The sequence below is a fragment of the Anomaloglossus baeobatrachus genome, chromosome 10 (assembly GCF_048569485.1).
Source record: "Anomaloglossus baeobatrachus isolate aAnoBae1 chromosome 10, aAnoBae1.hap1, whole genome shotgun sequence".
Taxonomy (NCBI): domain Eukaryota; kingdom Metazoa; phylum Chordata; class Amphibia; order Anura; family Aromobatidae; genus Anomaloglossus; species Anomaloglossus baeobatrachus.
This window is the reverse complement of record NC_134362.1, coordinates 142,339,612-142,358,601: the sequence shown is the minus strand read 5'-3', so window position 1 is coordinate 142,358,601 and position 18,990 is coordinate 142,339,612. Positions and strand designations below refer to the sequence as shown.

Genomic DNA, 18,990 nt, shown 5'->3' with positions numbered 1-18,990 from the left:
CCTCCTGGGTGCAGGAATCACCTTCTCTTTGGAATTCTACCAACACAACACCACACATAGGTAACATCAGCGACAAAAGCCTAGTCACCCCACCCGGGACAATAGGGACACACCAGTGGGCGGGACCAGGCGGATGGAAATGCCCACCTAGGGGTCCTGAGGTGTCAGGGGAGGAAACACAACAGATTAGTCTGGACATAAAAAGTGTGAGGAGTGGAAAAGTGACAGGGTAGCCAGGAGTCAGAGCCCCTGGCCTGGAATACCGGACTACCTGAGCTGACTAGGTGGCAGATGGCAGAGCAGGGCCACAGGCGACGGAGATCCAGTTGCGGGAGACCTTAAGTGGACCGGGGCAGGGTTGTAGCCCGTTGGTGCCGACAGCAGGGATCCGGTCCAGAGGCCGTGCAAAGTCGGGGTACCTGGACCCCAGGGCAAGGACCGCTTCAAGCACCTTACCGATTAGCAGCAGGGGACAAGGTTCCAGATCTTGTCCCATGAGTAGCCCAGAGAGCAAAACGGAAGCCCAACGAGGGGGATGTGACATCTGCCAGAGCCCACAGAGATCCTACGGGTCAGTTTTCGCGGGCAAGAGCTCCCAACACACAGAATCACAGGGACCGGACTTCTCCCATTTTATGCGGATTAAGTCACCACACAAGAAACTACAAGTGCAGGAGGAAGGGCCCCTGCCCTGTCAGCCCATGTGCGGGACCAAGCACACCCCTCCAGAGGCTCCCGACATCCGGACTTGGTTTACAATATGGACTTTTTGTGTTTTATTGCCACAGTGAGTACACCAGTACCATCCAGTTCCTTCCAAAAGACTGCTCCCTGCACCCTCACTATCCAAAGGGGCCCCGGGACTACACCTCCCCTACCCGTAGAGGGGATTCCACCTTTCTTTCCCGCTCCATCAGCCCCGGGCACCCCCCCATACCAAGGCAGCGGCGGTGTCACCAACCCTCACCGCAATCCACGGGTGGCGTCACTGACAAACTCTTCCCCTGTAAATACCCCCTTTTTTTATTGTTGTGGGCGATGGGCCGCTGCACGAGCCCCGGATCCGGCTGCCACTCGAGCCCAAGCCACGATCCCAGATCTGAGCTGCTCGGGTAGCCTTCCCTGACGTTGTCAGTCACCCCCTGCCTGCGACACAGTGACACAGCTGCAGAATTGTGGACTGCTACTTGGGCTGAATTTGATCAATTACTGTCTCCACTGAACGGAAGAATGTGTGCGACAATAGTGCAAGCCTGTTAGTGGCCCTACACCTGGGTGACATCCCACATGTGCCTTGCATGGCTCACATCCTGAACTTACTGTAGTTGTACAGAACTTTCTAGCCCACTGTTTCGGGCTGGATGCACTTCTCCAGAAGGCATGGTTGATGTGTGCTCACTTCAGCCATTCACACTCTGTGGCTAATCGACTTGCAACGCTAGAAAGACTTTTGGCCCACCGGTTAACAGCTTGATATGCGATGTGCTGACACAGTGGAATTCCACTGTGCATATGTTGCAGTGACTGTGGCAGCAGCAAGCCCTGGTGCACTATACTATGATGCATAACCTTGGACAACACAGTAAGGGTGTGGGGCAAATCACGATTGAGGACAGGGCACAGATGAAAGACCTCTGCACCATCATACACAGTTTTGAAATGGCTACAAAGATGGTTAGCACTGATGATGCCGTCATCAGCATCACTATTCCGCTCATCTACATGTAGGATCACACTTTGAATAGTCTGCGGGATGAGGTGGGGGGCCCACAGGAAGAGGAGGAAGCAGAGGAGGATGGGGAAGGGATTCCAAGATCCAGACAGTCATCGCACAGGCAAGTTTCACGGGAGGGTAGAGTTCATTGATTGAGGTGGGCTCATGGTAACAGACAAAGTGGTAGTGAAGGTGCAGGAGCAGAGGAACAAATGGAGGAGGAAGACGTGATGAGCGCAGAAAACTCAAGAGATAAATAAGATATTGATCCCGTCTCTTTTGTTCATGGTTGGTGGGAGGGGATGGATGAGGCAAACTTGAGCGTTACCTCACCATCAGCAACTCAACATGGACTTGGACTTCATGGAAGCATCTGACACATGAGAGCCTTCTTTCTTTACTATTTGCAACATGATTTCAGTATTGTTAGTGTTAGAAATAGTGCTGACTTATGGGTTACCACTCTGTTAGAGCCACGGTTCAAGAGTCAATTTAGCAAGATAATTCCACCCCTAGGAAGGGATGTGCTAATGCTGGAGTATCAAAACAAGCTTGTAGACCATCTTAAAAGTAGTTTTCCACAAGACATCAGTGAGGCACACAGCGAGCATCGCAGTTCTAGAATTCCAACCACAGGAATGTTGCATCATCAATGCAGAAACATTAACAGTAGCAGTTCAAGTGCCAGAAGCAATTTCTGTGATTTGTGGCACACTGTTTTTACACCCTTGCAAGCACCAGTGGAACAGAGTAGAAATCTGACACATAGTGAACAACTAGAGAGGAGAAGATGGTGGAGGAGTATCCAGAGCTGAACATCAATGCCATAAGGGGGGGATTTGACCCTTTTGCATTTTGGTCTTCAAAAATGGAAGAGTGGCCTCAGCTTGTCACTCATGCCTTGGAAGTTTTGGCCTGAATGGCAGCCAGCATTCTCTCAGAAAGTGTCTTCAGCACTGCTGGCAGTTTATTGACAGATAAGCACATCCGGCTGCCAACGAAAGCGTAGATTGCCTAGCGGTCATAAAGATGAAGAATCGTGGATGTCCAGTGACTTTGCCACCCCAGTACCAGACTGTGTAGATTAGGCGATGGTGTACTGCCAAGCTTCTGTGAGCAAGAGGCCTACATCTGTTCGCCATGTATCTCAGAATTTTTAAAATTTAAATGCCAGGCCACATCCAGTGTGTTGCATGGAGCATACATCCCTGCTTTTTTAAAGCCCTATGGGAAGGGGGTCAATTGATGCTACTGTACTGCTGTCTGCCTGAAATAATTTTGAATGTCGAGACTACAAGATAGGTCTCCAAGTTGTATCTTGTGGGTAGCGTCAGTCTTTTGGGACCAACAGGCCTATGCCTGTGTGTCATCTTGCTGTTTTTGGTGAATGTAGAAATGCTGGTTTAGGCCTTGTTCCTGGGCCGGTCCAATATTGCCATGTTGCTATATTGGGCTATTTGTAGTGTGTACCAATTGTTGCTGCTTTTTCTGTTGCCTGACCTTAATTTTTTGAAATATGAAGACTCCAATTAGGGTCTCCAAGTTGGCTTTTGTCTGTAGTGGCAGTCTTCTGGGAGCAAGAGGCCAACACCGGTCACTCTAGCATGTCTTCATTTTTAAAATTCAAATGCCGGTCCACCACCTTTGTATTGCATGGACTGTACCTCCCTGCTCTTTTATAGCCCTATGGGGAGTGGGACAATTGATACTACTGTACTGCTGTCTGCCTGAAAGGTTGTTAAATGTTGAGACTACAAATAGGTGTCAAAGTTGTGTCTTGTGGGTAGTGCCAGTCTTCTGGGAGCAAGAGTCTTACACCAGTCACTGTAGCATGTCTTTATTTTTCCAATTCTAATGCCAGGTCACAGCCTGTGTATTGCATGGACCGTACCTCCCAGCTCTTTTAAAGCCCTATGAGGAGGAGGGCAATTCATTCAACTATACAACTGTCTGCCTGAAAGATTTTTAAATGTCAAGACTCCAAAATGGGTCTCAAAGTTATGTCTTGGGGCAGTGCCAGGCTTCTGGGAGGAACAGGCCTACACCTGCTATTTAGGCATGTCTTCATTTTTGAAAGTAAAATGCCAGGCCACAGCCTTTGTGTTGCATGGACCGTACCTCACAGCTCTTTTAATGCCTTATGGGAAGGGGGCAATTGATGCTACTGTACTGCTGTCTGCCTGAAAAGATTATGAATGTCGAAACTACTAGATAGGTCTCAAAGTTGTCTCTTGTCTGTACCTGAAGGGGTATTGGAGCACCAGCCTTATAACTGTCTCTCATCCACCCAAAATTATTACTATACATTATTATCATACACCTCTTTATTTCTTATGTCAATAGTCTAAGAAACTAATGGCTATACCAAAACAGTGGTGCTGCACTGTAAAATGTATTTTTGCTGTTGTCTTTTTGACCCTCCTAAAGGTGTTTTCTCTGCCTTACGTTTGGCCTCCCATTGAATTTATTGGGGTTTGGAAAGGTTCGATAAAGATTCGACGAACGCACCAATTGTTCAGTTGGGCTCTGCGAACCAATCTTTGAGAAGTTCGCTTAGCTCTATTTAATACCATACCAACAGGGACGTTTAGAGGTGGGAACATCATGGTGTGGTGCTGTTTTTCAGCATACGATACTGGCAAACTTCATATCATTGAAGAAAGGGGAATGGAGACATGTACCTCTTAAGTAACTAACAGTGGACTTTAAGTGCTTCAATGTAGCCTGGACAATAGTTAAGATGCACATAGGCCTACCTTTCACGCAGGTTTTTCCTTGCATGTTTGTCTGTTATTGGCTACTCAATTTTAATTGTGGTATTAAAAGTTACGTTTTAATATTTAATCACTCTAGCCCCGCTGTATTATCTATTATATACGGTAGACAATTTTTCACACGCTGTATATTTACAAAATTACATCATGTCCCTCAAAAATCATATATCTATGTTAAAAATGGCATGCTACTAGACACTTTGATGGTTTTGTTTCTCGCACTAGGTTCTCATCACCTTCAGAGTTCCTTCTCTAACACACCCGCAGCTCTATGTCCGTACTCCTACACTGGGAGTGGGCTCGAGTGACGCACCTAGGCCACCCTACTCAAACCTCTTGCCCCAGACATCTCAGGAGTTTCTGTGCTAGAGAACTGGGACGACTCTGAACATAGTGTACTATGTGTAACTAGCCCTACCAGCCTTCACTCTCTCGATTTCAGGCTCCCTGACTCTTTCTCTCAGCGACTCCTTGTCTCCTATCCCTATACAGAAGTGGGCTTTTGAACATCAGCCCTGAGACTTATGCTCCAGACATCAAGAAGTCTTCACTCCTGGGAGTCCTGTTTGACTTACGCTGGGCACTCCTGGCCACACTAAGCTCTCTCTGTGGCCCTAGCTCCAGCTGACAGGCAGTCTATGTGCGCACGTTGCGTATTTGCATACAGTTACGCTGTGATCTGCACCGCAGCGTAACTGCATGCGTCCTGCGTCCCCAGCATAATCTATGAAGATTATGCAAGAGATGTGCGCACGTGGCGTATTAGAGCGCAGCGCTTCGGCTGCTGCCCGAAGCGCGCGTTCTAAGAAGTGACATGTCACTTATTCCGTGCACTCTGCATGCATCCCCCGCTCTGTCTATGGGAGGGGCGGCACTCAGAGCGCATGAAATCGGCTTTTTTGTTTTCATTACGAACTCTTTCTGCAGCAATTTGAAGCGCACATATGCTGTTCAAATCGCTGCAGAAATTTCTGCAGGGACAGAACGCTATGTGCGCACATAGCCTAACATGAAGTCTGTCCTCTACCCACACGAAGTGGCTCCTCCCCTGTGGGCTAATCCTACAGTTTAATTCTTTCTTACACCTCTATCATGTGTCTCTACAAGCACTATGTAAACAGGCCACTAGATGGCAACATTTCCTACAACCATTATTATTGTCATCCTCTTATACTCCAAACATTATGTACACAAGTAATGCTTGTGTCTTCAGGGGGCAGAAGTCTGGCCACCTCCTCACAAATGCAGGGAACACTGGTATTACACCAAGTAAACAATAAGTATCATTGATAAGAGAGGTATCACTGAATTCTCTGTGTTAACCCTTACAGCATGCTGTCATCAGATTCCATAGCAAAAGCCTGAGAGACAGACTCTCGTTAAAAGGGTAGTCCCTTTTAAAAAAATATTCAGCCCTGACTGTAGGTTGATATAAAAAAACAAACCATCCTGTGTTCATTAACTCCATGTTCAGCACCGAGTCTCTTGAGCAACTGCTTCTGAGTTACAGTATTGGCTGCAGTGCTGACATCATTTCGACAGCCAATCAGTGAGCTGAGCGGTTCTATCCTTGGAGAAAAAATGCCTCTGTGGTGGAGGGCATGGAGCAGGCAGTGTGTAGTAGTCATGGTAGCAGGTGAACAACAGATCACAGCACAACATGTTGTTAACCCCTCACCTCCCTGTCGTCGCACCACACACAGGAGGACTCTGTTACAATCTCAGGTATCACACATTCATCTCCTTTCAAAAGACAATAATCTCGCCGGCACTGGTATACATCTCACAAGGGTTTCTTCTCCTATTCACACGTCACAGTCTACAATCTAAACACTTCCTTTCCCTCACTCCACTTCATATTTGCACAGAGGTCCACATCCATTCAGGGTTCTCCCCTTCGTGCCAGGACATCCAGACATACCCTCCCACCACCAGGGGGGGCACACTGACCTACTCCGTGGGTGAGGGTCTTCTTCCATTCCCACCAAGAGGCACCAACGCTAGACCCCCGACTGTCAGACTAAACCCCTCTCCGTGGGGGACGCGGTACCATCATCTATTCAGGATCCCACGTGTCGCAGCCGTGGGGGTGACCCATAAGGTCAGGGACTGTTTGTTGAGACATCTTCACTCTAGATCTCTCTGGTCCCCCTCCTCCTGACTACACCCTCAACTTCCTATTATATACACATCCCTATCCTCCTCTTCCTCTGCCCACCCCTGTGCTGGATGCTAGCCATAGCAACACTGCGACACGGTGGCAAAACTACACAAACAAGGCTTTTACAGTTGTAACACAGTACAATGGTGTGCCGAGGACAGATGCAGGGGTGGGTCTAATCCTTAACCCCCTACACATCCTTGAACGCCACTGAGCTCCCTGATTGGTTGTTGAGCTGCCAATGTGACATTAGCACCGCAGTCTATTCCGGACCCCAGGAGCAGCACCAAAAACTCAGCGCTTGACTTGAGAATGACATAGTTTCTTATTTTATAGAAAACGTATTTGACACTTTATAAGAAGGTGTAGCTAAGGCCAAACATTTTCTGAAAAGGGGCAAGCCCTTTAACCCCTTCATGTGTAAGGCCATTTTCCATTATTTTGTTTTGTTATTTTTCTTCCCCTTATTGCAAGAGACATAACTATTTTATTTTTCTATCCATATAGCCATATGAGGGCTTGTTTTTTGTGTGATGGATTGTACTTTTGAATGACATCATCAATTTTACCATACATTTTGCTGGAAAAGGGGAAAAAAAACAAGTGCTGAAAAATTGCAACAAAGTGCAATTCCACAATTGTTTTTTGTGCTTTTTATTACCATTTTCATGCTATGGTAAAACTGATCTGGCAATATGATAATCCAGGTCAGTACAAGCATGTAGATACCAAACGTATAGTTTTTTTTTTATTTAAGTGATAAAAAATGTTTTGCCGTTGTTGCCATTTTTTGGAACCTGTAACATTTTTATTTTTTGGTATATGGGGCTGTGTGATGGCTTGTTATTTGCACCCTGAGCTGATGTTTTTACTGATATAAGTTTTGAGTAGATGCAATGTTTTGATCTCGCCTAATTATATTTTATTGCAATGTTGTGGTAGCCAAAAAAAACATAATTCAGATGGTTTTTTTTCCTATATGCTGTTTACTGACCGGATTTACGGTATTTATTTTATATTTTGATAGATCATGAATTTCTGAACGCAGCAATACCAAATGTGTGTTTTATTATTATTTTTTTCAATGGGTTAAAAGGGGGTGATTTGAACTTTTGGGTTTTTTTTACATTTTTTCATATTTTTAAAACTTTTTTATTTTCACTTGATTTAATAGTCTACTTAAGGGATTTGAAGCTGCGACCATATGATTGCTTGTGCTATACAGAGCAAGGCATTAGTATCAGCACTGCTTCGTATAGCAGATATCATGAACTCCTATGAATGCCAGCTTGAAGCATTCACAGGATGATCATAACAACAGACACAGGGGTCATCAGGTCGGTGCCCGCGATCACACTGGTGGGAGTAGGGAATGATACGCCCCCCATTGTTAGAGTTTGACAGAGGGACTTTACTGGTTAACAGCTACAGGTGGGTCGCTGATCTGTTAGAGGCACTTGATGTCTGATGAAACCAGTTATTATGTGCAGCGAAGGATGCGGCCTCAGTGTGCGAGACCTCATCAAAAGAAGGGACATGATATATGACATAAGTTTACTTCATATGTCGTCAATGGGTTAAAATAAATGTATGATTTGAAAATGACCTATCTTTTAAATCAAGTTTTTATGTTAAATTTATATTTTGTGGGCAATTCTTTCACATTGTAATCTATTGTTATTTTTTCTGTTTTATTTTTTTATTAAATTCTTGCTAAGGGCTAAATTATAGTCATACTTCTTTTGCTGTACAAACACTTTTCAGCAGTCTTACTATCATCACAGGTAGGATTACAATGATAGGTAACACTGCTATAGCACAGCAATAACAACAGATGATGTGACAGCTGTCCCTGTTTCTAATCCCTTCACAATAGCCTTTACACACGCTCATTAGATGCTGCAGTACAAAATATGCTTTGTATATAATATACTTTGCTTTGGTGCTGCTAAAGTGGGAGATTTGTACAATGCAAAAGGGATTTTGAATAAGGAAGGCTATCACTCCATTTTGCAACGACATGCCATACCCTGTGGACAGCGCTTGATTGGAACCAATTTCATCCTACAACAGGACAATGACCCAAAGCTCACCTCCAAATTATTCATGAACTATTTAGGGAAGAAGCCGGCAGCTGGTATTCTATGTAATGGAGTGGCCAGCCCAGTCACCAGATCTCAACCCTATAGAGCTGGTGTGGGAGCAGTTTGACCATATGGTGCGCAAAAAGTGCCCATCAAGCCAATCCAACTTGTGGAAGGGGCTTCTGGAAGCATGGAGTGAAATATCTCCAGATTACATCCGCAAATTAACAACTAGAATGCCAAAGGTCTGCAAAGCTGGAATTGCTGCATTAAGCATTCTGTGAGGAAAGCAAAGTTTGAAAGAGAAAATTATTATTTCAAGTAAATGTTATTTGAGTAAATATTAGCTTTGGTTCCTTTATGACCTAACAGACTAGTCTACTCCTTGCTTTTAGCATGATCTTTGTTGGCCAAGCATGCCTGTAGATGGCAATAATGTTCTGTAATATCCTCCATTTGTACACAATCTGTCTGACAGTGGGGTGCAAACTCACTAGAGATATATCATGAGTGTGTCCCGCCCTGGGGAGACGTCGTGAGAGTCCGGTATCAGAAGGTCACAGCGCTGGCAGATACACTGCTGTTACTTCAATATCATCTTCTTACTAACGGTGCCGTAAGGGTTAAGCATCCTTTCATGCGTGGCTGGTGGCTGTAGTTTTCAATCTCAGGTTCAGCTCTTTGAGCTCACTTCCCTTTACTATTTAAGATCATGTGCCTGAGCAGCTGATGCATGTGATAGATATGGAATTCTTGTTTCTATTTAGTCCACTTTGGATGTAGCCTGCTCTGGAAGAAGTTTGTTGTGTTGTGCTCTGCGGTGATGCACTGAAGTTGCTTGGAGTGTCTTCCCTTTTCATGTCTATTTTCGCCTGTCTGTTTTCCTACCCTTGTATTTCTGTATAGTAGTGGAGAGACTAGTGATCACGTCGGCCTACTCACTAGTCAGGGTGAATTTAGGGCAAGCGAGGGCTTAGGAATGTGATCAGCAATGGGTTGAAATAACCCAAATGTGAGTGCAGGTAGTGACCCCGCTTCCCTTGTGCCAGGGACCTCCGTTATATTATGACCCCTGTGTGCCTGTGTGTAGTTATAACTACTGAGGCTTTGTGGGTATATTTTTAAACAATATTAGTCATGGTGTGCCAAGTTGTTTTGTAACCTTTTCCAGTCTGCTGAGTATTAATAACTCTTCTTCTGTGGTCCTCAAAAATCTTCTGTTTGTGCCATGATACTAATTCACGAACATGTTTTGAAAATCAGTCTTTAAAACATCCCTGTTTAAAGAAAACAGGTCACCCACTCATACCTGATTGTTATCCCATTAAATTAAAACACCAGACTCCTTTAACCTTCAAATTATCCAAAACTTTCATATACTTTGTCACTCACACCTGCAATATTGCATCATTTTCCAAAATAAAATAAATATCAAAGTCTAATCATTTTGACTGATTTGTTTGTTATGGTTCTTTTTCTACTTAGGTCTTGTATGAAAATCTGACTTAGTTTTATGTCAAATTTATCCTAAAAAATAATATTCTGAAGGTTCACAAACTTTAAAGCACAAAAATATATGTAGATAAACCCGATTCAGAATAGAGATGGACAATCTAGATATGGAGATCATGACATTTCGGCAAAAGCTAATAGCTGAATAATTTCCTACACTGTAAATGACTTGGTTATATTCTTCTCCCTCAGTCACAAACGACTTTTCTTGCACCGTAACAGCTTGGAGAACCCAGTCGCCTTTGCTGGCAAACACATCCCAGGCGTTTTGGTTGACCACAGATGAGTTACTTTTTGGCAACATGAGGATATCTGAAACTGTAACATCAAAAAGAGTTTATAAAACCTTAAACTGTTTAACATTCTTATAGCAAACATATTGTCTAATAAAAAGGCTTTGTGACTTTCCGATATAGTGAGGTTTCACAAAAGCAAATTACGAGTGCATTTTGCATTATATTATGGTGGAGTATTCCAGTCTGTGGTACTAACAATGTTACAAAGAGCAACTTCCCTATGAAACCACGTAGATGTCACAGTCACTATTGACTGTGTCATCTAAGGGGATGAACAAACTCTGAGGGATGGACTAGGAGCCTGAATATCAGTGGACAGCCAAGTGCCCAAGCCATGCTTCTGCTGCAGCAGAGTGAAAGGTCCACAGAGCGAGATAAAGGTCCATAGTGATTGCCATAAGAAGGCATATTATTATTAACTAAAGGATGTCAAATGTAGCAAAATTATTGATTGAACTGACACCATTTTCAAGTCACTGTTTTTTACTGCAGGGTTAAATATTTTTTTAATATATAAAAAAATGAGCTCCTCCTGAAATGAGCTCCTCCTGGTATATGTGTATCCCCCTCCTGGGCACATTCTGGTATATATGTCTTCATCATGGTTTTTGTCCCCTTCCTGGTATATATGTCCTCCTGGTATATATGTCCCCTTCCTGGGCTCCTCCTGGTATATTTGTGTGGTGCAAAAAACACCCCCAAAAACCATTTTGATCACCCTTCCCGACTTCCATATTGTGTCCTCTCTGAGCCACAATGCATTTCAGCTTGATGTGCACCCTCTGACGCACATCCAGATGAAGCAAGGCAGGGGCTAGGGTTGGTGAACACCCCACCACCACCGGTGATCGTCCAAATACCTACCTTCAGCACATGGAGAACTTACCTTTCCCCGCCTGGGTACCACGTTCTCGCCACCTCCGCGGCTTTGCTTGCCTGCAGTAGTGTGATGAGGTCACAGAGTGATGATCTCATCACACTGCTGCACACTGGGCCACGAGATGATGCGCTGGCATCCTGCTCTCCACTGACCTCCATCAGAATCAGCACATAGCTAATTTCCATGTGATGCCTCTTTGCATGCAAATAAGTCATGTGTAGTGGCTGAAGCAACACTGCTGGGCCCATCTGCTGTGGCTATGACTAGGGTCCAAGAATAGGGTGGCCTGGCCGGAGGCTTAAAACAGATAAGTAATTACCCCGGGATCGGCTGTGCCCCCCTCTTCACTAGGCCACAAATACCAGTCATGGTTGTCATTCCCTGATGGTGGCCCTGAGTTAAAGGTCAATTAGGATTACCAAAATTATTTATATTCTCTAAATGTGAGAATAATGAGAGCGAGAATGTTTTAAGGCATTTTTATTACTTTCTGCAAAGTCAAAAGTTTACATACATTTCATTAGTATTTGGTACCATTGCCCTTAAACTGTATGACTTGAGTCAAATGTTTTGGATATCCTTCCACAAGCTTCTCACAATAGTTGGTAGGAATTTGGGTTCATTCCTCCTGACAAAACTAGTGTAAGTAAGCCATGTTTGTAGGTCACCTTGCTCGCACCAGCCTTTTCAGCTTTGTCTATAAATTTTCAATAGCATTGAGATCAGGGCCTTGTGATGGCCACTCCAAAATTTTGAATTTGTTATCCTTGAGCCATTTAGAAACCAGTTTAGCAGTATGCTTTTGGAAGAAGCATGCTGCCATTTAAAATGGTCTTCCATTTGGAAGACCCATTTGCACCCAAGCTTTAAGTTCCTGGCTGATATCCTGAGCTGTTACTTCAGTATTGCCACATAATCTTCTTTCTTCTTGATGACATCTATTTTGTGATATGCACCAATCCCTCTTGCAGCAAAACAACCCCACATCATGATACTGCCACCCCCGTATTTTACAGTTGGGATGTTGTTCTTACGCTTCAAAGCTTCTCCCTTTTTCCTCCAAATATAGTGATGGTCATTATAGCCAAACAGTTCAATTTTAGTTTCATCAGACCACAGGACATGTCTCCAAAAAGTAAGGTCTCTGTTCCTGTGTGCATTTGCAAACATTAATCTGTCTTTTTTTATGCTTCTTTACAAGTAATAGCTTCTTCCTGACATAGTGGCCTTTCAGCCCATGTTGATACAATACTCGTTTCACTGTGGATAATGACACAATCTTAGCAGCTTCCACTAGCATCTTCACAAGTTATTTGCTTGCTTCTTGGATTGATATGTACATGTCCCATGGCTTCCAATACCACCTATATGCCGACGACACCCAGATCTACCTCTCTGGCCCAGATGCCACATCTCTGCTGTCCAAAATCCCGAAATGTCTATCTGCTATATCCTCCTTCTTCTCCTCTCGCTTCCTAAAGCTCAATGTGGCCAAAACTGAACTAATCATCTTTCCTCCGTCTCACCTACACTCTCCACCTAATCTATCTATTACAATAAATAACACCACGCTCTCGCCAGTACCCAAAGTTCGCTGCCTCGGAGTGACCTTTGACTCTGCCTTATCCTTCATACCACACATCCAATCCCTCACCACCTCCTGCCGTCTTCAACTCAAAAATATTTCCAGAATCCGCCCTTTCCTCAATTTGCAATCAACTAAAATGCTAGTGCATGCCCTCATAATCTCCCGCCTCGACTACTGTAACATCCTCCTCTGTGGCCTCCCTGCCAACACGCTTGCCCCTCTCCAGTCCATCCTTAACTCTGCTGCCCGACTTATCCACCTCTCTCCTCAATACCACCCCGCTTCTCCTCTCTGCATGTCCCTCCACTGGCTTCCAATCTTCCACCGTATCCAATTCAAACTTCTAACACTGACCTACAAAGCTGTGCATAATCTTTCCCCTCCGTACATCTCCGAACTACTCTCCCACTACACTCCAACACGTCACCTCCGGTCCTCCCAAGATCTCCTCCTCTCCTCCTCTCTCATTCGCTCCTCACACAACCGACTCCAAGACTTCTCCCGAGCATCCCCAGTCTCCTGGAACTCGCTGCCTCAACACGTCAGACTATCCCCTACCCTTGCAAACTTCAAACGGAACCTGAAAACGCACCTGTTCCGAAATGCCTACAATCTACAATGAACTCGCTGCCGCCCGACCACCGTGCGGAGCTGCCGCCCGACCACCGTGCGGAGCTGCCGCCCGACCACCGTGCGGAGCTGCCGCCCGACCACCGTGCGGAGCTGCCGCCCGACTACCGTGCGGAGCTGCCGCCCGACCACCGTGCGGAGCTGCCGCCCGACCACCGTGCGGAGCTGCCGCCCGACCACCTTGCGGAGCTGCCGCCTGACCTACACCCCACCTATTGTCTCCTCCCCATAATCCTATAGAATGTAAGCCCGCAAGGGTAGGGCCCTCTTCCCTCTGTACTAGTCTGTCTACTGTAACTTGTATACGTATTTTGTATGTAACCCCCTTCTCATGTACAGCACCATGGAATTAATGGTGCTCTATAAATAAATAATAATAATAATAATAATAATGTCTGATCCAAAGCACATTCATCTCTGTCTACACAGAACCCGTCTCCTCCCTGAGCTGTATGATGGCTGGACATTCCCATCTCATTTGTACTTGCGTATAATTGTTTGTATAGATGAACCAGGCACCTTCAGGTATCTGGAAATTGCACCCATGAATGAACCAGACTTGTGCAAATCAACAAATGTCTTCTTGAGATCTTGGCTGATTTCTTTTGACTTTCGCATGATGCTACACAAAGAAGCAGTGTGTTTCAGGTGTGCATTAAAATACATCCACTGGTGTGTCTCTAATTAACTCAGATGTTGCCAATAAACCTATCAGAAGCTTCCAAAGACATGACATCATCATATGGGCTGTCCCATATTGTTTAAAGGCATAGTACTCTTAAGCGGGCATACACGCTACGATATCGTTAATGAATTATCGTCAGGGTCACGGTGTTTGTGACGCACATCCGGCGTCATTAACGATATCGCAGTGTGTAAAACTTAAGAGCGATCTGAAACGATCGCAAAAGAGGGAAAAATCGTTTGCCGCGGAGAGGTCGTCTTGAAATAAAAAAGATGAATAAAAATCGTTTTCTGCTTTTTTAGCGATGTTGTTTGTTGTTCCTGCAGCACCACACATCGCTATGTGTGACACCGCAGAAGCGACAAACATCTCCTTACTTGCCTCCACCGGCAATGCGGAAGGAAGGAGGTGGGCGGGATGTTTACGTCCCGCTCATCTCCGCCCCTCCGCTTCTATTGGACAGCTGCCGTGTGACATCGCTGTGACGCGGCACGACCCGCCCCCTTAGAAAGGAGGCGGGTCGCCGGCCGGAGCGACGTCGCAGAGCAGGTATGTGCGTGTGACGCTGCCATACCAATAATGTTCGCTACGGCAGCGATCACCACATATTGGCAGTACGACGGGGGCGGGTGCTATCGCGCTCGACATCGCTAGCAATTGCTAGCGATGTCACAGTGTGTAAAGCCCGCTTTAGTGTATGTAAGCTTTTGACTTTGCAGAAATAAAAATGCCTTAAACATTCTCTCTCTCTCTCTCTTTATCTCTCTTTTGCTCGCTCTCTCATTATTCTTTCATTTAGCAAAAATAAATAATTTTGGTACCTAATTGACCTGAACCAGCAAAGTTTTATTCTAACTTCATGTCAGATAGTGAGAAAAACATGCAGATGTGTTTTTTTAGATAGTGTATGTAAACGTCTGGTTTCAACCGTGCATGCAATATTTATAAAATGCAATAGCAGTAGGGTGGGCCTCTGGAGGGGATTCCACCTATGGGTCCTAGATGCCCTAGTCTGACACTTACTGTACTTTAGTGTTTTTAGATCTTTTAGTCAAATGGTTACTGAATTAGAATTATAATCATTACATAAAAAAACTTTTTTGAACTTTTATTCGCAAATAGATAGTTTATGCAAAGTCTCAGAGCTTGACAGTTTTTAGACGTGAATACCTCTCCATTAGTGACTTGTTGATTTATGATAAATTCATCAAATAATTGGTGCCTTTTTTCAAGTTGTATTTTGTGGTCTAGTTATTTTTTTTTAAATTTTCCCATCGATCTAGCTTTTCCAGATGTTTTAGACAGATTTATGAAATTTGACACAATTCTAGACTAGTCTCCATCCTTGGGAGTGATTTTATGAAATGAGAAAGCACGGCACTTCTGGTAAGTAGTTTGGCAAGTAGGACCCTATTCCGTTAATTAGTGTATACAAAACTTGCCACTTAAATATTATGAAGAGATGATTATTATTATATTTACAGTATTTGCTAATGACCGCAATCCAGAAATAATAAGTTTCGGTTTATGGACTTGACCTTCATCAGTATCATGGAAAAATATATACAGTTCTTAGCAAAATAACATGTCAACAAGCGGAAAACTGAAAACATATTTGGTGCAAATCATAATATAAAGCCTAATCATCATACAATGACATCAAGTCTTAATATAGTTAAATGTTTTGTTAAGTACTGTATAATATTTTTCCAGTATACTGATCAAGGTCTGGATTCCTGTTGTCAATAAATAAATATAACAATATAATCATCTCTTTATCATATTTGAGTGCCAAGTTTTGTATACATTATGGAGTGACTTTATGTACGCTGATTAATTTAGCAAATTTTTGAAAAATAAGAAAAAAAAACTTTGAAAAAAGTACAGGGATTGGACTGCAGATGACTAAGGTAAAGTTATTTTCTTTGATGTAGCCCACTTCAGACTGTATGGGACGTCTGGAAGCATGAGTGTCCATAGAAGAAAAGGTGAGCGCTACCATGAGTCCTGTGTCTATCAACAATAAAGCATTCTGAGACCATTCATGTGTCGGGGCTTTTCATCAATGGAGGGGGCTCCCTCACAATTTTGGCTAAGAACATTGCCATGCATAAAGAATGGAATCTTAATCTCCTCCCAGAGCACCTTCTCTCAATGGTCCAAGAGCAATTGATGAACAATGCATTTTCCAGCATGATAGAGACCATGTCACAAGCTAAAATTGATAACTAAGAGGCCTGGTGAACAGAATACTAAAATTTTGGTTCATGGGCAGGTAACTCCCCAGTGATTTATCCTCAAAAAATGGGAGAACAAACAAAAATAGAAATTGTTATAAACTCCAAACAATGATTTGAAAAGAATGTGTTGTAAGCTGTCAGGATTTGAGCATGAAGTTGATATCCAGCTTCCAGAGTGAAGGGCAGAAGTCTGGAAAAATAAGGGTCAATGCTATAATTATTAAATCTTTGCATAAACGTCATGTATTTGTTAATGTTTAAAATCTTATGAAATGGTCACAAGGAGGTTTTTTACAAACATCACTGACTGTCATGATGTGTCAGGATCTGTGGAGACTACAGATTCTCAGACTCTGCCTGCTAACATCTCTGATATATGTGATCAGCGCAGGGAGAGTCAGGAGTCGACTCACAGACCTGTAATTCATAGGTAGGCTAGCAAGAGTTAACCCCTGCTGGGCTTGTTAGTCTCCTTTGATCACATGCTGTGGGTGAGCAAGTCTCATTTGCTCCCCTCCTATATATGCTAGCTGGACTATTTCATTAATGCCAGCTATAGCTTCTTTATACTGTTCTCGAGACGTGTGGTGATCCAGACTTACTGGTATTTGTAGTACTTTATTGATTTGAGCAGTTGTGTTGTTAAGCCTTACTGTCCTTTTGTTGCCGCCTTGCTCCTTTTGCTTTCTCCAAGATTTCTTAATGTTTGTTCCTGTGAGTTTACAGTGTGTCTGAGTTTTGTTTTTCCTGTCTACATCTGTGTTGCCATCATACTCCTTCCCCTTCCTTCCTTGGGGGGGTAACAGTTTAGTGCTGGCCAGAAGAATAGTAAGGCATGGGACTCCGGCATCTCCACCATCAGGGGTAATCCAGAGTAGGGGTAGCCTATGGTCACCTAGCGTGAGGGACAGTATAGCAGCCCCTGTCCCTCGCTATCCTGGAGTCACATCATTACAAAAATGATGAAAATTGTACTTATGAACTCATAGAAACATCTGACTACAAATATGTGAAAACACTAACACAGCAAAATGTGACACACAAAATTTGTGCCAGTCTCAAAACCTTTGGCCATGACTACAGTATTCAGGTTCTGTTGCAAGTATTGTCACTTCCAACAAAGGAGTGCAAGTTTCTGGAATATTTTTCACATGGACTGATTGATATAACTAGTTTGGTTTGCATATTATTTTGTTGATACAGGGAACAAAATTTTACATTGTTTCTTCAGTTCTATAAGCATACCTGTGTATAGGTAGGATCCAAAAGACAATCTGCAGGTTTCGTTGTCAAAGGGAAAAGAAAAGACGTTTAATTTGCAAGCAACGACAATCCGCAGTGGCATTGCATTTACAATTTTCCCATTGTAACTTATCCTGTAATATTGGATATCTGGGGACTTGCCATAAGATTCAATCCTGTAAAATTGATATACAAGAAGGTTACTCAATATGAAACTCAAGCACAATATAATAATTACCTATGATGCAATTTTTTAACTAAAGAAATTGGATTGAAATAACTATAAAAACCGGTTGTTAACACTCCATGATGTGTGTGACTCTTAAGCCTGCTTTACACCTTACAATTAGGTGTGCGATCTCGTATGCGATGTGACACGCCCAGGTCGCATATGCGATTGAATGAGATTGCACGTAGGTCGTTCATTTGCTGTCACACGTGCGTTAGTAGTCTATGTTAAATTGATCAATTTTGTGTGCAATCCTTTAGATCATGTGTTCTGTGACGTATGCATTGGGCACCCTTTTTTTTTTTTATTTATTGACTTGCCAAGCGTGTGTAATGTGTAGGGATGCGTTTTTACTATGTCATCTGCCATTCAGCTCTGCTACATGGCCGCTGACAGCAGCCACAGACAGCCATGTAGCAGCGGTGAATGGTAGATGACAGCAGACACAGACAGCCATGTAGCAGCGGTGAATGGTAGATGACAGCAGACAGAGCCGCACTGTCAGAATGAACTCGGGTGAACTTCACCCGACTTCATTGTCATGCTGTGGCTCTGTCTGTGTCGCGCCCTGATTAGCGGTCACCTATGAAGGACTCACTGGTGACCTCTAAACTCTTGAGTAAGTGAATTGAGCTGCCCTCTCTCATACTCACCGATCCCCGACTCTGCACGGCGTTCACACTGCTCCGGCGGCTTTTACTGTTTTGAAAAAGCCGGCCGCCCATTAAACAATCTCGTATTCCCTGCTTTCCCCGCCCACCGGCGCCTATGATTGGTTACAGTGAGACACGCCCCCACGCTGAGTGACAGGTGTCACACTGCACCCAATCACAGCAGCCAGTGGGCGTGTCTATACTGTGCAGTGAAATAAATAATTAAATAATTAAAACAAACGGCGTGCGGTCCCCCCCAATTTTAAAACCAGCCAGATAAAGCCATACGGCTGAAGGCTGGT

At 43.9% G+C, this 18,990-nt stretch overlaps 1 protein-coding gene across 1 annotated transcript in view; it reads right to left on the bottom strand.

Annotated features, from left to right (window-relative positions):
* LOC142254378 (5-hydroxytryptamine receptor 3A-like) overlaps positions 1-18,990 on the bottom strand; it is a 103,521-nt gene that overhangs the window by 13,434 nt on the left and 71,097 nt on the right. The window contains 2 exon segments of the mRNA XM_075325423.1: positions 10,403-10,563; positions 17,810-17,982. Coding sequence (XP_075181538.1) covers positions 10,403-10,563; positions 17,810-17,982 — 334 coding nt within the window.